This window comes from Eulemur rufifrons, chromosome 20, assembly GCF_041146395.1.
Source record: "Eulemur rufifrons isolate Redbay chromosome 20, OSU_ERuf_1, whole genome shotgun sequence".
NCBI lineage: Eukaryota > Metazoa > Chordata > Mammalia > Primates > Lemuridae > Eulemur > Eulemur rufifrons.
Genome location: NC_091002.1, coordinates 32509591 through 32527953, shown reverse-complemented (window position 1 = coordinate 32527953; position 18363 = coordinate 32509591). Strand labels below are relative to the sequence as shown.

General features: G+C 40.7%; 1 protein-coding gene across 1 annotated transcript in view; it reads right to left on the bottom strand.

Moving 5' to 3' along the window:
- The window catches only part of PLCB4 (phospholipase C beta 4), a 209894-nt gene that overhangs the window by 118421 nt on the left and 73110 nt on the right, over positions 1-18363 (bottom strand). The window contains exon 2 of the mRNA XM_069495811.1: positions 16531-16629. Coding sequence (XP_069351912.1) covers positions 16531-16614 — 84 coding nt within the window. The 5' untranslated portion in view covers positions 16615-16629. The remainder of the gene's footprint in view (positions 1-16530; positions 16630-18363) is intronic.

Genomic DNA, 18363 nt, shown 5'->3' with positions numbered 1-18363 from the left:
CAATCCCATGGCCTCAATATCATCTATTTGCTGATGACTCTCAAATTTACAATAGCAGTCCACTCCTCTGTGAGTTCCAAATTCAGGTATTTAACTCTCTGCTTGACATTTCCATTTGGATGTCTCAAAATTAACATGTCCACAACTGAGTTCTTTATTCTCTATCCTCTAAGTTTCTCCATTACAAGACTTCCTTAGTTCAATAAATGTCACTAGCATCTACTCACTTGTTGAAACTAAGAGTAATTCTTGACTTTCCCTCACCCTTTCCTCTTGCTTCCATTACCAAGTCTGCTTCACAGCATTTCCCCAGAGCATCCATCCTACTCCATCTCCATCACCACCACCCTGGTCCAAACGCACATCATTTCTCCCATGGACCGAGCTTCTCACTGCTACTCTTTCTCCCCACAGCAGCCAGATAGATTCTTTAAACTTTGAATCAGTTCCTTAAAATCATTCAATGGATTCCCATTATATTTAGAATAAAATCCCAACTCCTTACCATGGTCTAAAAGGTCCCGGAAAATCTGGGTCCTTGAGACTTTATCTCATGCCATTCTCTGTTCTTTGTTCTACTTCTTGTTCACAACCACCTCAGAACTCTTTTCCTTGAACCTCTCAAACTCTTTCTAGCCTCAGTGCCTTTGCACCTGCCTCAAAGTCTCTTTCTACTGCCCGTAGTGTATCAGACTCCCCTTCATTCTACAGACTTTACCTTAATTATCCCCTCCTCAAAGAGGCTTTCCCTGATCTCCTTAATAAGTCTCTCATTTTATTCATTTTATTCTCTATTACAGAATACTGACTACTTCCTTGCTAGCACCAATCATAGTCTGCAATTATTTCACGTTTGTTTATTGATTTATTGACTGGCTCTCACACACTCTCCAAGAGGGCAGAGTCTTTGAAGCAGTCTTGTTTACCTTTGTCTTCCTAGCATATCAAAAAGCACCCCAAAACTAACTCATTAACAAAAACAATGAACAAATGACTTTTTTTTCAAATAAAATATTTTGTAGCATGCCAATATGTAAAACAAATACACAGGAAGCTGCTCAAATTGAGAGGATTGCACCAAGCCCAGAACCTATCAGGGTCAGTCCTTGGAGAGCTGCCAAGGACAGAAGTACAACTACAAGGGCACCAGGTCGAGGCTGCCTGCCTAAAGGAAGGGGCACCTTTTTCTAATGCATACAAAATCATCTCGGAGGTCAAGGGTGGCTCGGAGATACCTCCTGGGAATTCCTGTTGAACCAGGAGCACTGTTTAAATGCCACTGCCAAGAAAACATTCTCAAAATAGGATAAGAAAGCTGGGCAAGGAGGAGAAAAATTTAAAAGAATAGTAAAATAAGGACAGAGTAAAAGGCAACTCAGAAATGCCTGTCATAAGGTCCTACACAATTACAATAGGACACCAATTTAGCTCTGGGCTCCCTAGCAACAAAAGCAAAAAAGGGGGAAAAAAAAAATATTTACCAGGTGCCCGTCCAGTTCACAAGATTAAAACAAATCAGTTGTTAGGAGACGCAATTACCAGAATGGAAATTCTCCAGGGTGACCTCCTGAAGAAGCCGTGACTGATGCTACGGACAAAGTTCACAAGAAAACCCACAATAACCTCATCAACTGTAGCTGAAAGGTTCTCAGACCAAATATGTTCAAACCGCCTATGAAAAATCAGAGGGCAAATCTGAGGGATATGTGGTCATCCCATGAAAGGAACTGAAACACAACCTGCTTAGGTTTTGCCCCATCTCCCACTAACAGACATAAGAACCTGGTCCTCTGGCGAGTCCAATCTCTATTCTTTTTTCCCTACTAGCAGTTTTAAATTTCACATGGAGACCCCTGACCAGAACTTGGGCTGTGGTTCTCTGAGGAGACAGAGGCAGTAATATTCCAAGTCTCATTGTCAGGAAAATTCCCCTCCAGATCTGAGCGCTGCAAGGGAGATCATAAAAGGAAGCCGGGCTCCTTCTCCTTTGTAAATCCGTTTGTTTTGCCATGAAATGGTACTAAACATTACCCTCCCAACACTCCTATGAGGGAGGTGCTGTGATTGTTATTCCCATTTTACAGATGAAGACATGAAGGCATGCAGATTAAGTATCTTGCATAATATCATACACCTGCTTTAAGGCAGAAAAACAAGAGAGTGACACTGTTAGGAAGTAGGCCCAGGTAACTTCTCAGCAGTCATATCTGAATGAGGCTCTGCTAATTTTCCTTGTCACTGAATGCCAGGAATCATCGTGAAGGGTCACAAGGGCTTCTGTGATGTTTCAGTTCTAATGACTGCATTTCTTAAGGACTCCCTTGTGAATCCCACCAACTCTGCAACTGTACAACTGAAGCATTCTGTATGTGTTGCAGGTTTTTTATGGGGGAGTATTTTTCACTAGCTCATGCATTTTGTAAGAATTATTTCCGAGATCTTAGCAACTCAATTCCTACTGATCTGTTGCCTTCCTTACAATCTAATGTGGACACTGAGAATCCTATGACCCCATGTCTTTCCCAGATTGCTTTACCAACCAGCAAGAGCAGAAGCAAATCTGAGGCTCACTTCTTTCAGCTTCACTGAACATTTTTGCTGCCCGTAGAGTTGCTGCCTGCTAATTTTGCCCCTAATTTGATGTACTTTCCTGTATTTTTTTCCTTTAACCTAAATCCCTGTCCATTATTTTATCTGGTAGCATATATTACTGCATTACAGCTTCCTGTGGAAGGTGACAGAAACATGTAAGCATAAAAACCATTACATGAGGACCAGAAATGCCCAGGCATTTCACATGGGTTTTAGGGTCAGACAGACCCGATCCAAATGTGGTTAGGCACTCATTTCTCCACCCCTAAAAACAGAGACCACAACATCAACCATAATACCTATCTCACAGGTTATCTCTGGGCATTAGAGTGCTTGATACATAATCTGAACCAAGTAAATTAGCATTGATTATTAACACAATAACACAGTAATAGTAATTAGCAGTAATATTGCTCGTATTGATTATTATTAACCACCAAAGCAACAAATGAAGCAAATACCACCATCCCCACCATTCCTACCTTAAAAACTGATCCTAACTGAGGTTAGGTACATCACTCAAGAAGACACAGATAATAATACGGGGCAGAACATCTACATTTTGACCAGGAATTAATTTCTGTTATGTGGGTCTTTACAAAGAGCACTGTTCCTAGTGTGTGCTTATTTCCAGTGAGCTAGAACACAGGTCTAAACATAAGGGAAACCCAGTGTTTGTAAATTATCGTTGACTTTGACTCATTAGAAGTTTGGTTTCTGTATAGGAAGGTCAGCGTGTGTTTGCTTTTCCTCCACCACAGCCATCTCCTGCTGCCCAAGCCAGCCTCGGTCTACATCAGGCCAAGCAGCTGCTGACACAGACATGGCATCAAAACACAGTTCTAGTTTTTTGTTTTTGTTTTTTTTTTTCCTTTTCATGGGCATTTTGAGGTGTAGTGACTGGAAGAGATAATTCCTGGCCTCTGGCCTGTGCCTCCCTGATGCGGCAGATCACGCGCTCAGGCGGTGAGGGGGCTACCAAGTGAGTTTTTCAGCAACTGTTAAAGGTGACAGACCTGCTGTCTATCTGGCATTCTGAATCCCATAGAAATGGAAATGGAACCGTCTCTCCCTCAATAATCAACCATAAACATTTCATGTGCAATGACTGTGAGATAAGGGGACATTTATCCTGATGTCAAGTGAAAGATTTAATCCACTCCTTTCATTTTATTCTTATCTCAGGAATGAAGATCATCATCAACTTTCTATGAGACCCGGGCTTGGAAGAATCAATGAAGGCTATCAAAAAACAAGAGGAAGGCACACCACTTTTTCTGATTTTTCATATTTTATTAAAAAAAGAAATTGAAATTTGGCCTGATGGTGCTTGACGAGGTGCTATGGTCTGAATGTTTGTACCCACCCCCCTCAAAATTCGTATGTTGAAATCCTACCCCCCAAGGTGATGGTATTAGGAGGTAGGGGCCTTTGGGAGGTGAAGGGGAGGGGTATAGTTATAAAAGAGGCCAGAGAGATGGTTGCCCCTCCCACCCCATGAGGATGTTGGGAGAAGTTGCTGTCTATGAATCAGGAAATGGGACCTCACCAAATGCCCAACCTGCCAGCGCCTTGATCTTGGACTTCCCTGTCTCTAGAACTGTGAGAAGTAAATTTGTTGTTCATTGCTACCCCATGTATTGCATTTTGTTACAGCAGCCCAAACGGCCTTAGATACAAAGTCTCAGAAATGCCTTTGGCTCTGTGAGCATTTGGTCAGCTCAACTATGATTTGAACCTGGGGGAAGAAGGACATGCTCAGATTTGCCACCTGAGAGAGGCCAGGCTACTTCTAACTGCTCACTTTGTGTTTATCAATAGCTAGGAATTCCCACTTTCTCTTTTACTTTAAGATAACAGACGGTAAGTCTTTGGGACTTAATCTGCAAGGTCAGCCAGGTTGAGATGCCAAACTCTCTGTCTCTCTTTCTCCTTCTCCCTCCCTGATGCGTCTCCGATGTGTGCTGGGGAGGAAAATCTGGATGCTGAGCTCTGGGAGGGCTTTCTCTGGAGCAGGACACTGGGATGGGCTCCCTGACTCTTGCTGGGGAACACTTGAAGAAATTATTCCTAAAATATTCAACAACTACCTCTCAGCTTGCAGAAGGAAGAAGAAAGTCAACAGAATATGTCTTCAAAAGGAGTGGGCGGTCACTCAAAGTAATTTTCTTCGGTAAGAAAATTGTCATGTTAGTCAAAACAGTTGCCTTAGCAACTAACATAAGGAAAAACTAAAGAGGACTAGCTTATTCAGCTATGGAGGCAAATAAACAGGAGTTGTAATAAATATTTACAACAAATATTAAAATCATGTCACCTCCCCTCCCGATCCCAGCCAAAAACAATTTTAAGAACAGTAGGAGATGTGCTTTTGCACACATGCTGGAAACACGGCTGCGAGCTGATAAATCCTTCTCTTTAGTAAAGCATTTATAATTAAAACACAATTAGTTCCAGCATAATAAGTTACATTGAGCAAGTGATTAAAAATACAGTGACATAGAAGACATATCTGAAAAGGCAGGCTTAGGAAAGGACATTTTAAACTATTGCTATATGGAGATGACAGACAATGCGAATAAAAGAGTCACTGAAAGGAAAGGAATCTCAAATGACTTTCATGGAACTTCCCTTTGAATACACGCATTTCCCATTTAAATAATGCAGCTTTTTGAAAATGCTTTTCTTCATAGTAGCCGCATGATATGTCACTCCGGTTCCACTTTTGTCTTCTGAAATAGCTTATATTTAGGCCTCAAAGATACACAGTTCCTACAGGCTCGTAGGGCCAGTGCTGGCTCTATCACTTTTTACTGTGTCTAAAAGAAGTGCAGTGATTATTGGAACATCACACAAGGACCCATGCTACCTCCTAGAGAGTTCTGCAGTGAGCCCAGAGTCCTGAAGGCTTAGCACGGACCCTCTTGCCCTGGGGGAAGGGCTGATGCATCAGCTGGATCGGCTAGAAATGGACATCAAGATAGAACTGGACGAATAAGAGATTTACTAGGGCAAATGCCTGTGAAAGAGAGAGGAGAGCAGGACTGGCAGAGAGAGCTTCCACACCTTGCTGCAGGACTGACACCTGTGTGAGGAGAGGAAGGAGGAAGGAGCAGTGAGGAGGAAGCATCAGCCTGCAGTACAGCTCTGAGAACACCTCCAGCAGGTGGACGGGATCCTCAGTGCACAGAACACCCACGCAGGAAAGGCCCGGCTGTAGTAAATCTGCCATGTTTGGTCACTGGCTGGAGCTTTGGCAGGAGGCCTGCGGGGGTGCCGTCCGCTGACTGCACTCCTGGGGCAGGTTTCTCTTGCAGGGTGATTTAAGCTACACAACTCCATGGCTGCCACAGAGGGTGGTCTCTGGCTAACCCTTTCTCCAGATTCGAAAATAGGATTTCCAGTTCCAGTTCCTTGGGACTCTTAAAATTTCTTAAAAATCAGAAACCATTTAAGTAACAATAAATTCAAGTCTCCAGTATGTAACTAAGGGACTGCTGGATCATAGAAGGCCTTAGGAAATATTTGTTGAGTGATGAATGAACGCCCTGCTGCAGACGTTGCAGTAAATAAAAACAAAGTCTCTGCTTTTGGAGGTTATACTTTAGGGGGATTTTGGCAATGAATAAAAAATAAATAAGTATCAGGTAGTGACAAATGTAAAGATAAAAAAAAAATTGAGAAGGGTAAGGGCCTGTGTGTGTAGGTAAGATGATCATGAAGGCCTCTTGCAGGAAGTGATATTTGAACAGAACCTGAATGAAGTGAGGCAGTAAACCATGAGAATTGATAATATATGAGGGCAAGCAATCCAGAGTGGGAACAGTAAGTGCAAAGGCCCTGAGGTCAGAATGTGCCTGATATGTTCAGGGAACACCAATGGGACAGTGAAGTGGTGGATCATGTAGGGGACTTGCAGGACATAAGAAGAACTTTGGAAATTACTTGGAATGAGGTAGGAAACCACTGAAGGTCAAACCAGCAGACGGGCATACTCTTACTTACATTCTAAAAAGATCCATCTTATTTATTCCTCATAACAGCAATGGGAGGTAGGTATTAACACTCCCATTTTTCAAACAAGGCAGCTGTGGCTTAGTGGATTTAAGACTGACTCATAGTCACATCTCTTGAGAAGCAAAGCCAAAACTGAACCTATTTCTGTTTAACTCCACATCCATGCCCGTGTGTATGTCAAGCTTTTGGAAAGAGTCCTTTGGCAAAGATTTTACCCTAAATAGCACTTGGTACAAAAACCCTTTCTTTATTTGCAAACAATATCCTGGCAACTTGGCTTTGGAGAGCATTCAAAACCCAGGCTCCTTTCTGCATCTCGCCAAAGTTAAGAGGATCTAAACCTGCCCTTTCAGGTACTTAGGAGAAAAAAATCCAGGCAGAAGGGCCGTGGAGGCGCCAGCAAACTGTCCTCAGGTAACTCTGCAGTAGAAAGAGCACATCCACCCGGATACCTGGGAAGCTATACTGGCTCTGCCCATCCGCCTCAGTGAATGTTTTTGACAAAGCTCCATTTCAGAGCAGTTGCTTACTACTTATGGCTTTAAGAGACAGTAATTTAAAAACTATACACTTATTAATTCATCAAAATCAATATTAAACATTAAACAGAGAGGCTTTCCTGTTGAAAATATTCTATGTCTATTTCCATCAATTAAAAGGACATGTTATATTCTTTTCATATTTAGTACATTTTACCTTGTTTTCTTCCCCCCCAAAACTGAGAGACTAAAAAAGCCCTGGTTAATACTTTTCTATCCTTACTGGCTGATTTTTATTGGTCCTAAGGTAGAGGTGTTAGAGCTCTTAGGACACTGAGGGACAATAACATGAAAAGTAAATTCTCTCCATTCTCATTTCCTTAAGAGAAACGGATTAAAATCTCCTGGACTTAGTAGTAGTGTAATAATTATGATCTAGAATAGATAAAGCAAATAGTAAATAAAAGAGTTAAGCAGATTGTTGGTTCTAGATGGCATTAATGAACTTTGTAAATACTCTATTTTATATTGTTTACATCATACATACCTTCAAAAAAAATGTTTCTCTGCTGACTGCCATTCTGAGTCACAAAGCAGGCAGCTGTGATTCATGTAGTTTCTCTTTATCAATATACCATATACCGGATCTGCAAACTGGCTCCATCACTTACTGCATTAGCTAGCAGGTGATATGGTTTGGATGTTTGGCCCCTCCAAATCTCATGTTGAAATTTGATCCCCAGCATTGAATGTGAGGCCTGGTGAGAGGTGTTTGGGTCATGGGGACAGATCCCTCATGAATGGCTTAGTGCCCTCCCTGTGGTGAAGAGCTCTCCCTTTATTAGTTCACGCCAGAGCTGGTTGTTTAAAAGAGTCTCCTCTCTCTCTTGTTCATTCTCTTGCCATGTCACACGCCTGCTCCCCCTCTGCCTTCTGCATTGTTGGAAGCTCTCTGAAGCCCTCACCAGAAGCAGATGCCGGTGCCACGCTTCTTGTACAGTCTGCAGAACCATGAGCCAAGTAAACCACTTTTCCTTAGAAATGGCCCAGCCTCAGGTGTTTTCTTTATAGCAGTGCAAATGGACTTACCCAGTAGGCAATTCCTTCAGTGATCTAAGCTTCTCTTTCCTCATTTGCAAACTGGGGAAAATAATCTCATTTAATTCTTACAACCACCTGAGGCTTTGAAGAGACGACTAATGTGAAATACTTTGCCCTGTGCCTGACACATGGACGGGCAGGATAAAAACTGACATGCTTAACCTAGAAAAAGAAGTCTCTTTCATTCAACAGTTTTTCACCCTTGCATCTGCCTGAATTGCCTGTTTGAGGGAGATTAGCTGTAAAGAACTTTAAATGGAATTAATTCTTTTTCCTTCTAATACGTCTAAAACTCCTTAGCTTACCCTATGCCTAGGAGTTCTCAAACTTGAGCTGCATCATCAGAATCACTGAGGGGACTCTTAAAACACAGAATGCTGGACCCTGCCTCCAGAGATTTTGATTCCGTAGGTCTGGGTAGGGCCTGGTAATCTGCATTTCTAACAGTTCATGGGTGCTGCTCATGATCTGGAACCATCCTTGCACAATCACAGTAAACTAGTTCTTATAAAGTCTTTCTGCTCAGCCTGTGACCAGACTACAGGGTCTTGAGCAAGGTGTGTCACCATTTGAAGCCCCAGTTTTGTAAGCTGTGGCAGGAGGGGGAAAAGACCTACTTAACAATGGGGCTGCTGTGAGGCTTAAGTGAAATAATATCTGTACACCATTTGTCAAGCACAAGGTCTGTCATGTAGCGAATGCTCACAGTGGTAAATGTTTCTACTGTACGCACTAAAACACACCTATGATGGATAATCTTGTACGTCAACTTGACTAGCTAAGGGATGCCCAGATAGCTGGTAAAACATGATTTCTGAGTGTGTTGTGAGGATCTTTCTGGAAGAGATTGGCATTTGAGTTGCTAGACTAAGTAAAGACGATCTGCCCTCACCAATACAGATGGGCGTCACCCAATCCACTGAGGGCCTGAAGGGAACAAAAAGGTGGAAGTAAAGCAATAAATTCATCTTCTCCTGCCCTTGGATACTGGTGGTCCTAGTTTTCAGAATGTTGGACTTGGACTTACACACCATTGGCTCCCCCCTGGTTTTCAAGCCTTTAGGTTTGAAATGGAACTACTCTACTGCTTATAGACAGAAGTTTATGAGATTTCCCAGCCTCCATAATTGCATGAGTCAATCCCTCATAATATCCCTCTTCCTATATATATCCTGCTGGTTCTGTTTCTCCGGAGCATCCTAATACAGCACCGTCTCTAAAACAACCCAAAACAAGTAACAACAAAAAAAATATTTCCTCATACTTTTTAGGAACAGGGAATTCACTGGCATGAAACTACATAGGTTTAAAGAAATACAGTTTTATATTTCAAAAAGAGGCTTCAAAATTATTCACTTTAAAATGTGCTATATATTTCACCGGATTGTTCACTTGTTCACACTTGGATAGACTATTCATTCTTTGGCTTGGCCACGTGCATTAGCATAGTGCAACAGCAAAGAGAATGAAGCCAGGATGTGCTCTGGGTCTCTTTACCATCAGCCTGGAGATCTACAAGGCTGTATTCATCAAACCTAATTAAAAGGATGTCTTGGCCAACATCCTCTTGTTCACCTGCGGCCCACGGACCTGGCTTAAAGTAGCTAATATTGAGCATTTTCCTCTTTACACTGCAGTTTGAAAAGCAGCAACAGAAAATCTAGCACTGTAATTTTAGCTATTGAGTTTTAACTAAATTCGTTAGCACTGCACAGTAGTACTAGAGACACCTAAGTAGCTCCTCAGCTAGTTTATTACTATTTAATTTGATGGACTCGTTTCCATATTTTCTTCCCATTTTGTATTGTGTTTCCACAAGCTCTCTGTAAATCTAGCACCATCCCAGATTTCCTTCCTTAGTTTCCTAACAGATGCTTCTCACATCTTCCATTGAATAAGCCGTACTTCTTGCACCCTTGGAGCACGGATCACAAGTATCAGAGTTTTCCATGACACTGACTTTGACACTATTTCATGAGTGAGAGGCTTCTATTCCTCCAGAAAATAGAATTACCTTCTGCTTTTGTGAAGAAATAAAGAAAAGCAAGCCCAAAGAAACTTATTGGAGAGGGAAGAATCACAAAAACAACAAGAACCACTGGGCTCGTACTCTTGTTATTTAAAAGGATCCTTTGGTGGAGGTACATTGTTCCCATTTGAGATGAGACCAGTGTTCATGCAGACAGGTGAAGGGACCTGCTCAAGGTCGTAACTTGAAATGTCAAGGTTAAGGCTCACATCGGAGTCCTTTGTCTTCAAGTCCACTTACTTTCCGGGACTTTCCGAACCACGCAGACCTTTCCTTAAACATCTCATGCTTCGATGAAAATGAACTCTGAGCTTTGGGGGCCCGAGAGCCCAGACAACATTATCGGCACTGTTATTTCAAAGGCTGGTCTAGAGGAAGGAACAGGCCTGGGTGTTTTCACAAAAACCTGGCTGACACTAGTTCTTGCTGCTTTGGGTGGTTTCAGTGTTCAGACCAACCGATGTTAGTACCCAGAGGCCTGGCATTAGCTTTCTTACCATCTCAGGAAGAAGTCACACAGCCATGATGACAAGAAAGGCGACTGAATGTAGGCGGGTGCAGAACCACAGAATTCTTCAGTGGACGGATGATAACTCTTCAGACCTTCCCACCTTAACAGACCCTATTTTCTAGCACAGAGATGGTAAAAAAAAATTGCCTATGGAGACATAGGCAGTAAGAGGAGGGATTAAGACTCCAGTTCACCTTCCTTAATGTCCTGGTGTTCTCCAACCCTTTGTGGCCCCCTTTTACCAACCAGTCTCTGTACAGTTTCCAAAATGGAAATCAGATCATGAATCAGTCCCTGTTGAAAATGGCTTCCCATAGCAATTGGAATGAAATCTAGGCTCCTCGGCCTCATTCTACACCGTTTATTCTCATACTTGAGCGTGTAGGCTGCCTGGGCTTTTCTGAAGTTCATGGGGTAGCTCACAATTTGATTTCAGAACAGCCTTGGGAAGAGGCCAAAGTCAGCCTGTCCCACGCTGCCCTACTTTAGGTTTGTATTGATCCTGCATTTTGATACTCTTCTGGGTCTGGCAACTGCAATAGTTGTCTCCGTTTTCGAGGCAGCAGCTGTAACCGCAAACCGTGTGTGTGTGTGTGTGTGTGTGTGTGTGTACATGTGTATAGGGTAGAAAGCGGGGAGGCTAACACAAAGACCAAGACTTCGCCAGAAAAGAGGGTAGGTAGCCCAAACTGGGATCTGTGATGTGGGGAGGGCAGGGCCAGTGGCTGAGATGAGTAATCTGTAAAACATTTAAATCTCTGCTCTGGCTACCACTAAGAAGAAACAGCTGATGAAAATTGTAGATGCCGATGAAATGCATTGAGAACAATTTCTTTGTGTTGAGCAGGGAGATGGGTATTTTAAAATCTGGTTGTAGTTTGAGTTGATTGTCCACACCATCCAATAAGATGGCCACTGGGCTGCACATATCTATGTAAATTTAAAATTAATTAGAATTAAATAAGATTTAAAACTCAGTCCTGCATTCCCACTAGCCACATTTCCAGTGCTAAATCACCACCCGTGGCTAGTGGCTGCCTTAACGGGCAGGACAGACGTAGACCATTTCGATCACTGCAGAAAGTTCTGTTGGTGAGCGCTTATCTAGGAGAGTAGCCTTCTTCTTAACGATAAAGCTCTTTTTAGATCTTGTTTGTTTTAAGTGCATACATTGACCTTCAGGCTTATGAAAAAGGAAGGTCTCAGGAGAGTCTGGACGGGAGAGTTTGAGGTGAAAATGGAGCCCAAGAGCTCAGGATGAGAAAAGATTTGTATTTTCAGTTCTTCTTCTTTGGCTTGAGAGGAAGGATTTTTTTTTTTTTTTTCCTTTTTAACAGTTAAGAAAGAGGCATCTGGAAAAGAATGAACTGGAAAAGGACTACGGTGGAGCGATTAGAAAGGAAAAGAAATGGGAACATGCATTTTGGTGCAGAAGTGAGACAAAAGAAGACAAAAAGAGACACCCTTTGGCCAGGTTGGCTAATGAAATTTATTCAGTATGATCCGATTTTTCATCTTAAAGTATGCCCTGCTTTGTGCTGTAATTTTCCTCTGCTACCACCAAATTTTCAGTAAATGTCTACTTTACGCAACATCCTTGGGAATCTGGGATTTGATAAAAATAATGGTTTTAGACAGAGAAACAAACTGGAGTAAGCGATAGTCCTGGAAACTGAGAGGTAACAAGGCATATTGGAGGACAGGAGTCATCACCAAGAGTGTGAGCACCTAGGAATTCTAGGAACGACCGGGGAGGGCCCTGACCTGCCGGGAGATGGGGTCTTCAGACATTTAAAATGGACATTGAGGTAAAGTCAAGAGACGGGTTGAATTAAAGACATCTGGGTTGCATGCGTTTCTAAAAGCACTGCTGTTTCTCTCCCCCACAAGAGGCAAATCCCTATTTTAAAGATTTAATATTAAGCATCACATAGAAAACAAAATATATTTTGCATTTAATTAACTGATAAGTCAAATAAAGTTAGAAAAATGCAGATTTAGAAGTGGCATGGCAATACCATCAGATGCTACCATGCAGGCTGCTACCTAATGTAGTTTCTGAAATTTTGGCTGCCTCAAAAAGAATTCCTCAGTAAAGTGGAAATAATAAAACAAAACTTACATGCAATTGCACTTACTACAATTAGTGACAAAATAATACATGTTTTTAAAACAGTGGTTATTAAATATATTTTCCTAACGTAGGCAGCGCTTACTCACTGCTTAGGACACACCCAGCTTTCTTTAAACAAATACGTGGAACATAATTTAATGTTTACCTGCTATTTCAGGTGGTCACGATAACATCAGTGATCATATGGTGGCGAGAGCATTTGTGCTCCTTCACAAAAGGTCCCCCTGCTTTGACACTTTAGGGATGTTTGGGTTTTTCATTTCGCTAATTCCTGTTCTTCCCACTGGCTGTCGGCTGTCATTTCTCACTGCTGTTCATGCACAGACTGTAGAAACAAACCTGTTGTGCTTACATTTTGTTGCCTTAAATATTTTCATGGCTTTAGCTCCAAAGAACTGAATAGTATAGGATTGGGAAATTAAAAAAAAAAAAAACACACAAAAAAACTGGCTGTCATCCAGCTTGAAATACTATTTGGCTTTCTGGTTTGATATGCTATTATGAAGAGACATGTTTACTCTATAAAGTTAAAACGTTTTTGCTTAAAATCCTAGTAAAATGCACTCAAAACATTGAAAGCTCAGCTGGATTGTATTTTACACTTGTTTCAAGGTTTCATTCCTTCTAATTTTACCTCGTTTTCAGAGGAACTCAAAAGCAAGTGCCTTTAGAAGCACAGGTGGGTCAGTATTCCCTAATATGAGTTGTGACGATCAATAACCAAAGAAAATCATCACGAAAAATAAAAGATCCAAATGATAACAAACCTCTGGTTCATCAATTTACTTTTCACCTATTTATCAAGGAAAGTACTTTTTTCTCTAATATGTTTTTGCTCACATGACAGTAGAAGACATACGCAGCCAGGGATGACATTTCATCTCTTCAAAATGACCTTCTTGGAATTGTTAGAAGCCATGTAGTATTTTTAAATTATCCTATAGATTTCCAGAGCCTGGAAAATTGCCTTGGAAAACTGCAAATCTTTTGGAATGCTCCAGTAGATTCAGGTAAAGATGCTTCTCAGCAGCTCACAATAAAGGAATGGTCATCGATTAGGTTTCAGAACAAGCAGCCCCAAAATATGGGGCACCCTGTCATTTGAGACAACAACAGAAGCAGGAAGGTCACTCTCACCTTCCTCTTGTCTTTCTCCCCTGAAACAGGCATGAAACCGAGCTGACCTTCCTCTAAAATAGGTCTTAAGACCCTCATTCCAGAGGGGTCCTCTCTAAACTTGGAGGAAAGGAATGTCTTTATCTCTGAAGACTTAGGAACACAGAGAAGAATCTGAACAAGCAGGCCTTGCTAAGTTCTCCCTGGTTTATTTCTATTAGATCACACCTACTTTGTCTAATCAGACTTCTGCACAACTGTCCACTCTCCGTCAAACCTCAGCATAAAAATATATAGCTTTCCCTGCTTCTTTGGGTCTTCATTTCAGAAGGCTCCCATGTCATGCAAAACTTTTAGTAAATAAATTTGTATCCTTTTTCCTTGTTAACCTGTCTTTTGTTATGGAGTCTCAGCCATTATCTACTGATAGGTGAGGAAAAGATCACACTTTTTCTCTCCTACACTATCATCCTGGTGACACAGGTACCTAACCTAAATCCAGATTACCTGGGAGAAAGACTTGCATATGCATCTAACTGAGTCCTTGGTCTTCTCTGAAAGTTGTATAAAGTAGATAAAAGTAGTCAGTTACACAATAGGTGTGTACTTTTCACAACAGGTGTGAACTACATATGATTGTTGATAGTGATACTTTTTTATTTAAAAGATGAAAATTTCATATGGCTTACCCTAATATTTTGAATCTCTTGAAGCTCAGATCCCCATAGAGGTCTAAATATTATCAAGTCCTTTCACCATTTCAATTATGAAGAAAATGAACAAATAAATAAAAAACGGACTGAGTTGAAATGAATAGTACCTAAAATCCTTTTTGATGCTAGACCTGTACAATGAGTTTGGCAGTTGCAAGCATTCTGCTAGTCCCTGGAGAAACAAAGATAAGTAAAATATGGTCCCTGACTTCAAGAAACACTGAGTATAGCAGGAGAGACAGAAACGTTAAGTAAAATGTGGAAGCAGTGTAATATGTACAAGGGTAGGTTAGTGGTCGTACAAAGAAGTTATCACCTCTTTGAATGGGTCGAGAAAGCTGTCAGAGGCGGAGATTTCTCATCTGAGTTCTGAAGGATGAGTTTGCCAATCCAATGTATTGGAACAAATGCATTTCAGGAAGAAGGAGAAGCATATACAAAGCATGTAATAGAATAGCACATGGTGGGAAATCGTGTGTGGTTTGCTATGGCTAAAGCAGGGGGTGTGTATAGTAAACTGGTGGAAAATGAGGCTGTAGTAATTGGGCAAGAGCTAAATTATAGAAGACCCTGCATTTCATTCTAAAGAGTTTTCTTTATTCTAGAGTGGGAAGTCATGGAAGCATTTTAAATAGAGGTGGAACAGGATCTGATTTGTATTTTTAAAAGATTATTCCATGATCTCAATTATGGGAGAGGAAAAAAAGAAAAAAATAGAAAAAAAAACACTAGAAGAAAACTGCCAAAAATATTGACAGTGGTTGCCTCTAGGTGATAGAATATTATTTTGTTTCTTCTTATAGCAGAATGCAGCCAGCTGTTATTTTATGGCAGTGGTAAAGTTTCAGACATATAAATAGCTGTCAATTCAGTATTTTAATTCAAACAAGGAAGAGTAGCCACATTTGGTCCCATCCTTTCCCTTTATCAATTGTTTACTTCAAAAGTGACCATCCTATAAATCCAGAGGGTACTAAGATACACACTTTGGAAAAACCAAGTCAACAAGTATTAAGTTTTGTTAGCCCACAGAAGACCTCATGAAAAGGCAGGTTCTGCATCTTTGGGAGGGTCAGTCCATTAGCCACCACATACGTCTCATTGATTTCGAAAGGAACCAACTCTGACTCTAAATTAAGTTTTAATAAGTCTTACATTTTACTTTGCCTTATAGGCTAACATCAATTTCATCATACCCCCTCCCCAGTCACCTCAAATTCAAGTACAATCTAAGAAAAACAATGCATTTACAATGCAAATGCGGCTTGGACTCACTGACCCAGCCTTTCTGAACAGATTGGTGGCCCAAGGCCCCTGCTCTGTGGAGAGTCTGGAGCCAGCGCCACCTCGCAAGGGCACAAACAATACATGACAGAAGCAGAGGCATGCAAGGCTTGGGTCAAATTGGTCTGTTTAACGGAAATGAGCAAGGCAAATGACTAGCACAAAGTCCAATCACCATTACATCTATAATGAATAGAAAGTTATATGTAGAAAGCCTGCCAAAAGCACTTCATTAAGCAAAAACTGTTACTACATGGAACCCATCTGTAAAACAAGACTAAAAATAGCAACGCCCTTATAAGGTTGTTGAAAAATTAAACAAATAATATACATAAAGTGCTTAGAAGGATGTCTGGCACACAGTGAGCACTCAATAATTTATAGTATCATTATCATCATTATTATATCTCATAACTTGCCTCTTCCCAACTATTCCAACTCATAAATCTCCAAGATGTTCTTACTTATGTCAAAGAACATTTACTCAATACTGCAATTAAAATAAAATAATTATTAGAATGTTTTGAGAGAAAAGATAAACAACACTTCTTTACCTCTTCATATCTGTCAAAAACTGCTCCTTCTTGCAAAAAGGAAGGAACTTCCTTCTGCCAGTTAAATTCATAAGGTTTGGCCATGATTATATTCAAGACCTAAAATTGAAAAAGAATATCCGATTAGTATATAAAATCGAGAAACAAGTGAGGATCAAAGGTTCATCACCTTGTATTTTTGTATATTTGCAAAAGCTTTTCTTTAAATATGTGGAATAAGTCCTTTTTTCTTCTTTCCTTTGTCTGATTCCCAACTTTCCTTCTCCTTGGCTCTGAACCTGGAGGGATAGCATCATCAAGAAATACCAGATGTGGGAAGCTTCCCTTCCCTTTCCAAATCCTATGAAATAAGAAGATGTACATATTTTCTTAATCTAATGGTATCAGATAAAATAAAGAAACCATAGACCAAAATCTATACATAGGAGCAGCTTGCAGCAAATAGCAAAAGGTTCTAAAGGCACTGCAAGCCTGAAGGTGAACACATGGGCAGGAGTCCACAGGGTAACATGCAGCAGAACCAAGTAGGAGTAGCCAGAATTTTTATAGCTCTTGGTCCTGTCTTAAGCCTTCTCTCAGAGGGAAACCTACCATCTAGCCCCTGTACCCTGCTCCTCGGGCCACAGAGGGAACAAAGAATGCCTGCTTCCTGACATAGGCAGTGAGTGAGTATACATTTAAAGAGAGGCTCAGCACTGCTCAGGGTGGCTCCCTGCTCCTGAGAAGAACTGGGTGTTCCTTTTACCCAGTGATGAGCATGCTTCTCATCACACATCATCGTGTGCACGTGAAAGCTGCAAGCCAAACAGCTTTTTTTTTTTTTTTTTTGAGACAAGGTCTCCCTATATTGCCCAGGCTGGTCTCAAACTCCGGGCCTCAAGCGATCTTCTCACCTTGCCCTACTGAAACACTGAGACGATCGGTATGAGCCACTGCACCCTGCCCTCTAAGCACCTTAAATGAAAGGTGAGCACACAACCAAGAATCACCAAATATTTAAGCAATGCCAAGAACATGGAAGAGAGACATCAAATACAACAAGTAGAAGAGCTTAATACCCAAGGAAAAGAGTTAATAGGGCAAACAGGACCTGACTTTGGTATAAGTATAGCTTATATCCTCAGAGGGAAGAAGGAGTATACTCTGTTCCTAAAACATAATTAACTACAGATTCTAGAAATTTAAAACGAGATTGTTGAAATAACACTCTTAATACGTGAGCTGAATTGTAAAGAGAACTCAGAGGAGGTGCTGAGCCAAGGAATTCTCACAAAATGCAACACAAAAGAAACAGAAAGCAGGAATAAAAAATTTAGAGATATGCAAAATGGAAAAGGAAGGTACAACAACCACCTAATAGAAGAACCACTTCTATTAGAAAGAGAGATAAAAGAGGGATGGAAATAATAAAAACAATTTGTTGAAGAACATTTCTGAAACCTGAATATTTGAGACCTCAAAGTGAAAAAATCTACTGATTGCAAGCAGTATAAATATGAATTGGTTAAATTCAGTCATAAAAGAAGTTTTCAAATTAGGTAAAAGTTTGGTTGTTTATAGAAATATTCGTAAGATAAAAACTATGTAAGAAGTTAGAAAAAGAAATGATAAAAAAAGAATACAACAGGCACATGCTAAGAAGGAAAGGGAGCAGGTATAATAATAATAATATTAGATAAAATAGACTTCCAGGGAAAAAGCAAAGAGAGAGAGTGATAACTCATATTAACTGTCATTAACATTTAAGCATGTGAACACACAGCATCAAAACATATTGAAAAATTAATAAAATACAAAGAGAAATTAGCAAAGTTACAAACATTCGGAGACGAT